At 41.3% G+C, this 5,578-nt stretch overlaps 1 protein-coding gene across 1 annotated transcript in view; it reads left to right on the forward strand.

The window, feature by feature from the left end:
* LOC105817506 (carcinoembryonic antigen-related cell adhesion molecule 1-like) overlaps positions 1-5,578 on the forward strand; it is a 15,379-nt gene that overhangs the window by 6,473 nt on the left and 3,328 nt on the right. Inside the window, exon 6 of the mRNA XM_012653216.1 lies at positions 1,325-1,621. Within this exon, the coding sequence (XP_012508670.1) occupies positions 1,325-1,621 (297 nt within the window). The remainder of the gene's footprint in view (positions 1-1,324; positions 1,622-5,578) is intronic.

Below are 5,578 nucleotides of genomic sequence, written 5' to 3' on the forward strand. Positions count from 1 at the left end.
GCATGGACTATGCCTGGTGTTCAGAGAAGGGCCATGAAGAAGTTTTCCTTCCCAGCCTGAGTCCTGGGCACAAACAAGTCCCAGCTTCCCCCCTGAGCCCTCCCACTCCGTCTCTGCAGACTGTCTCCTCCCCTGGCTTCTCTGATTTCGAACACCTGACCTTGGGTCCAGCCTGGAATGTCGGGAGGGGGTTCCCTCAGCCCCAGAGAGCCCCATCTAGTGGGAAGGGCTTCACAGAGGCGGGGGAGGAAGGGTCCTCAAGGTCAAGTGGCTTCTTTCTTTCACCAACATGTCCCTTTCTGTAACTTCTTTGCTTTTTTTTTTTACCTACTCCATGAACTACAAGGAACATAGGAGGTTTTGAAATAGGCTCACATTACTTTTCCCCAAATGAGAAGACGAAACCCCCTCAGAGGAGGGATGAGCATCTCGGAGCTCTGCTCCCTGCTCTGCTCCCAGCTCGCCTGGTGACCGGCTCTCTCTGACTCCATCTGGGGTGGGACGGGCTATGTGGAGAAGGTATCCGGATGGCCTGGCCTGAATCTGGCCATATTGTGCTGCCAGAGACTTCCCCTGGTGAAGCGGCAGGGAAATGGGAAGAAAGAACACCTCAGGGCAGACTCCTGGCCTGCGTCCTGGCTCTGAAGTCACCAAATACATAAAGCTGTGGACACAGCACCTGTGACGCACTATAGAGAACAGCAAATGATGCCCCCATGGAGAAATAGAAAAATCCTCCCATGGAATCTCTGCAGGGGGAAACTGGTAGCTCCAAAAAGTTTATGTCTGTAGAGAATGTAAGAGTTTTTCAGCCTTTTATTAACACCAGTCCACAGACCAGGAAGTAAAAGTCCTCTTCACGTTGAGATTAGATCAGAACTTGTTCAGATACAAGGTCATGAAGATTGACGGGGCCTTCTTCATTTCCTAATAAGTTATTTAGTGGAAGAAAGCACCTCTTTTGTATGTAAAGCGACAGTACTAGGAAGGGGGCCTGATCAAGGACGCTCTAGGAAAAGGTCACATAACAGTCAATGGGAGAAAGGTTGCACCTGACAAGGTTGCAGGACGTGTGCGCTAAGAGAAGGGTCCTGGTGCGGAGACCACAGAGATGTCCAGGGGAATAGTCAGGGATCAGCCTGGGGTCAGAGGGGAAGTGCCGCCCTCTCCTTACAGAGCATCTCCTGAACAAAGACACCCGACCTTCTACAGAGGGTCACAGCTGTCCCTGGGTGGTCACCTTTGCACAGCTCACTGTGGGACCTGACAGCTGGCTGAGATCTCTGAGGAAGGAGCATGGCCCCAGGCCCTAGGCCACTCTCAGTCCTCTGTCTGTCCATAGAGACAGTGGCACAGCCCTCCATCCACGCCAGCAGCAGCACAGTCACAGAAGACAAGGACTCCGTGGTCCTGACCTGCCTCACAAGTGACACTGGAATCTCCATCCAATGGATCTTCAATAACCAAAGTCTGCAGGTGACAGAGAGGATGGAGCTGTCCCAGGACAACATCACTCTCAGCATAAACCCTGTCAAGAGGGAGGATGCCGGGGAGTATCAGTGTGAAGTCTCCAACCCAGTCAGTCACTACCGAAGTGACATCTTCAGGCTGACCGTGGAATGTGAGTGACCCCTCGCCCCTCCCTACATCTTCCCGGGAGGATTACTCTGCCAATGGTGTGCAAAATGGGTAAAAGTCCAGGGGACAGAATATCAGTTAAGAGACCATTAGAGTAAACAGAATTGCAAAGTGGTTAAGAGCTCGGGCTCTGAATCAGATATACTTAGTTTTTAATCCTGGGTCTTGCATTTATTGTGTGACTTTGCATAACATTGTGTTTTTGTTTCTCTGTTAACATTTGTGCGTGTGTGGTAAAATATACAATACATAAGACTTACATTTTAGCCATTTTCAGTGTACAGGTCAGTGGCATTAAGTACATTCACAGCGTACAACCATCACCGCTATCCATTTCCAGAACCTTTTCTTCCTACCATACTAAGCCTGTGTACCCCTTAAACAATAACTACCCACTGCCCCTCCCCCCACTTTCTGTCTCTGTGTATTTGACTATTCTAAGTACCTCTCATATAAGTGGAAACATACAATAATTGTCCCTTTTTGTCTGGCTTACTTCTCTTAGCATAATGTCTTCAAGGTTCATCCATGTTGTAGCATGTATCAGAATTTCATTCCTTTTTGAGACTGAATAATATTCCACTGTATAGATATACCACATTTTGCTTATCCATTTTTCCATCTATGAACACTAAGATTGCTTCCTTCTTTTGCCTATTATGAATAAGGCTGCTATGAACGTGGGTATTTAAATATCTGTTCTAATCCCATTTTCAGTTCTTTTAGGTATATATCTAGAAGTGGAATTGCTGGATGAAATGGAGATTCGCTGTTTTTTGAGGAACCACCATATCATTTTCCACCATGGCTGTACCATTTTATATTCCTACCAGCAATGCCCAAGAGTTCCAATTTCTCTACATCCTCAAAAACACTTGTTTTCTGTTTTTGTTTTGTTAGCCATCTTAATGGGTGTGAGGTGGTAAATCACTGGAGTTTTGATTTGCATTTCTCTAATGATTACCAAAGTTTAATATCTTTTCATGTGCTTATGAGCCGTTTGTTTATCTTCTTTGGAGAAATGTCTATGCAAGTCCTTTGCCCATTTTTTCAATTGGGATGTTTAGGGTTTTTTGGTTTTTGTTGAGTTGTAGTAGTTCTTTATCTATTCTGGATATTAATCCCTTATCAGATGTATGATTTTCAAATATTTTCTCCCATTTTATAGGTGGTCTGTTCACTTTCTTGATAATGTTCTTTAATGCACAAAAATCTTTAATTTCCATGAAGTCCAATTTATCTATTTTTTCTTTTGTTGCCCATGCTTTTCATGTCATAGTCAAGAAATCATTGCCAAATCCAATGACATGAAGTTTTCATTCTATGCTTTCTTCTTAGATTTTTATAGTTTTAGCTCTACATTTAGGTTTGTGATCAATTTTGAGTTAATTTTTGTGTATAGTATTAGGAAAAGGTCCAACTTCATCTTTCACATGGATATAAAGTTTTCTCAACACCATTTGTTGAAAAGACAATCCTTTCCCCATCAAATGGTCTTGGCACCCTTGTCAAAAGCCATTTGGCCATATATGCAAGTGTTTATTTCTGGGGTCTCTAGTCTATTCCATTGGTTTCTATGTCTTGTTTTATGCCAAAACCACATTGTTTTGAATACTGCAGCTTTGTAGTAAACTTTGAAATAAGGAAGAGTGAGCCCTTCAACTTTGTTCTTTTTCAAGATTGTTTTGCCTATTCAGGGTCCCTTGAGATTCCATGTGAATTTTAGAATGGGTTTTCCTATTTCTGCAAAAAATCTCACTGGGATTTTGATGGGGTTGCATTGAATCTGTAGTTCACTTTGGGTAGTGCTGCCATCTTAATTATCTTCCAGTTCATGAAAACAGGACATCTTTTCCATTTATTTATGTCTTCTTTAATTTCTTTCAGCAATGTTTTGTAGTTTTTAGGGTATCAGTCCTACACATTCTTCCTTAAGTTGTTAATATTCCTAGGTATTTTTTTTTGGAGTTCTTATAAATAAAATTTTGTTCTTAATTTCCTTTTCCTTCATTGCTAGTGTACAAAAATATAACTGATTTTTGCATGTTGATTTTGTATCCTGCAACTTTGCTGAATTTGTTTATTAGCTCTAAAAGTGTTTTTGTGGAATCTTTAGGGTTTTCTACTTAAAAGTTCATGTCATCTGCAAACAGAGATAATTTTGCTTCTTTCCAATTTAAATGCTTATGCTTTTTTTTTTCTTGCCTAATTCCTCTGGCCAGGGCTTCCAATACTCCATTGAATAGAATGGCAAAAGCAGGCATCCTCATACTGCTCTTGATCTTAAAGGAAAAGTTTTCAGTCTTTCACAATTGAGTATGATGTTAGCTGTGGGCTTTTCATATATGGCCTTTATTAGGTTGAGATTATTTACTTCTATTCCTAGTTCGAGTGTTTTTATCATGGAAGAATGCTGAGTTTTGTCCAATGCTTCTACTGATTGAATTTCATTACTTGTTGTAGGTCTATTCAGATTTTCTGCTTCTTTATGATTCCACCTTAGCAGGTTTTGTGTTTCTAGAAATCTGTCCATTTCATCTAGTTATCCAATTTGTTGGCACACCATTATGCCTAGTACTCTGATAATCACTGTTTCTGCAGAATCGGTAGTAACGGCTTCACTTTCATTTCTGGTTTTAGTAATTGGAATCTTCGCTCTTTCTTTCTCAGTCAATGTAGTTAAAGGTTGTTGATTATGCTGATCTTGTTTAAAGAACCAAGTTGCGGTTTCATTGATTTTCTCCATCGTTTTTCTGTTCTCCATTCTATTTATCTCCACTCTAATCTTTGTTATTTCCTTTACCCACTATCTTTTGGTTTAATTTGTTCTTTTTCTTTATCCTTAAGTTGCAAAGTTAGGTTGATTTGACATTTTCTTCTTTTTTAATGTGTTTACAGTTATAAATTTCTTGTACAAGATTCTTAACTTCTCTGAGCCTCAGATTCCTCAACCAAAAATTGCAACAAGAGTACCGGCTTCATAGTATTGTTTTAAAGACTTAAATAATTAAACCTTCAGCAAAATGCCACACACAGACGAAATGTTTCATACATGTTAGCTGATATTATTACTACTGTTATCATTAACCTTGAAGTCAGATAGTCCTAGCTAGAATTAAATCTCAGATGCACCTCTCAGCAGCCATATGACTTTGGGTAAGTTTTTTTCACCACTCTAAGCCTCTACTTTTCACTTTTAAAAAGGAAATAATGTATCCCTAACAGGGTTACTGTATAGATCAAATGAGATACATGTAAAGTGTTTAGCACAGGGCCTGGCACATAGTAAGTACCCCACAATCATAGCTAACATTAGCATTAATCCTCTGGCTTGAGTTGACTGGTAAGGAGCTAAGCCCCCAATGGTTGCAACAGAAAAAAAGAAGAAACAGGTGCAAAAGGTATTTTATGTAGATATAGATATAGATAGATATATAGATATTTACACACACACACACATATAAATATGGGAGGGAAGATGTATTACACAAAAAATCCCACTGAGATATGGTTACTGACTAAATATGGAAGGGGAAAAAAGGAGCTAAGTGCAGTCTCAAGCCTGGTACATTCATTTTCATCCACTGAGATACAGCCATGATGGGATTACACACACACAGGATAATATACTGGGGAAAATGCCTGTGAGGGAGGGTGGGGCAGGAGTGGGAGGAGCCTGGGAGGGCCCTCAGACCATACTGCAGATCTGATGCCTGTGAGGGAGAAAGAGAAGGGAGTTTTAGGCTGCAGTGCAGTTCTAAGGGAGTTTCCAGAAGGCTGATGGGGAGTCCTCAAGCCAGTCACCCATCAGAGGAAACCAGAGCCTGGCAGAACTGGGCTTGCCTTCATACCCGTGCTGGGAGCCCCTGGGAAGTGAGGTCTCTGTGCAAAGGAGGTGGTGAACCCAGAGGATACTGGCCTGGCCCTTCTGTCAACTCAG

The sequence above is a fragment of the Propithecus coquereli genome, unplaced genomic scaffold (genome assembly GCF_000956105.1).
Source record: "Propithecus coquereli isolate 6110/MARCELLA unplaced genomic scaffold, Pcoq_1.0 Scaffold42, whole genome shotgun sequence".
Lineage (NCBI taxonomy): Eukaryota > Metazoa > Chordata > Mammalia > Primates > Indriidae > Propithecus > Propithecus coquereli.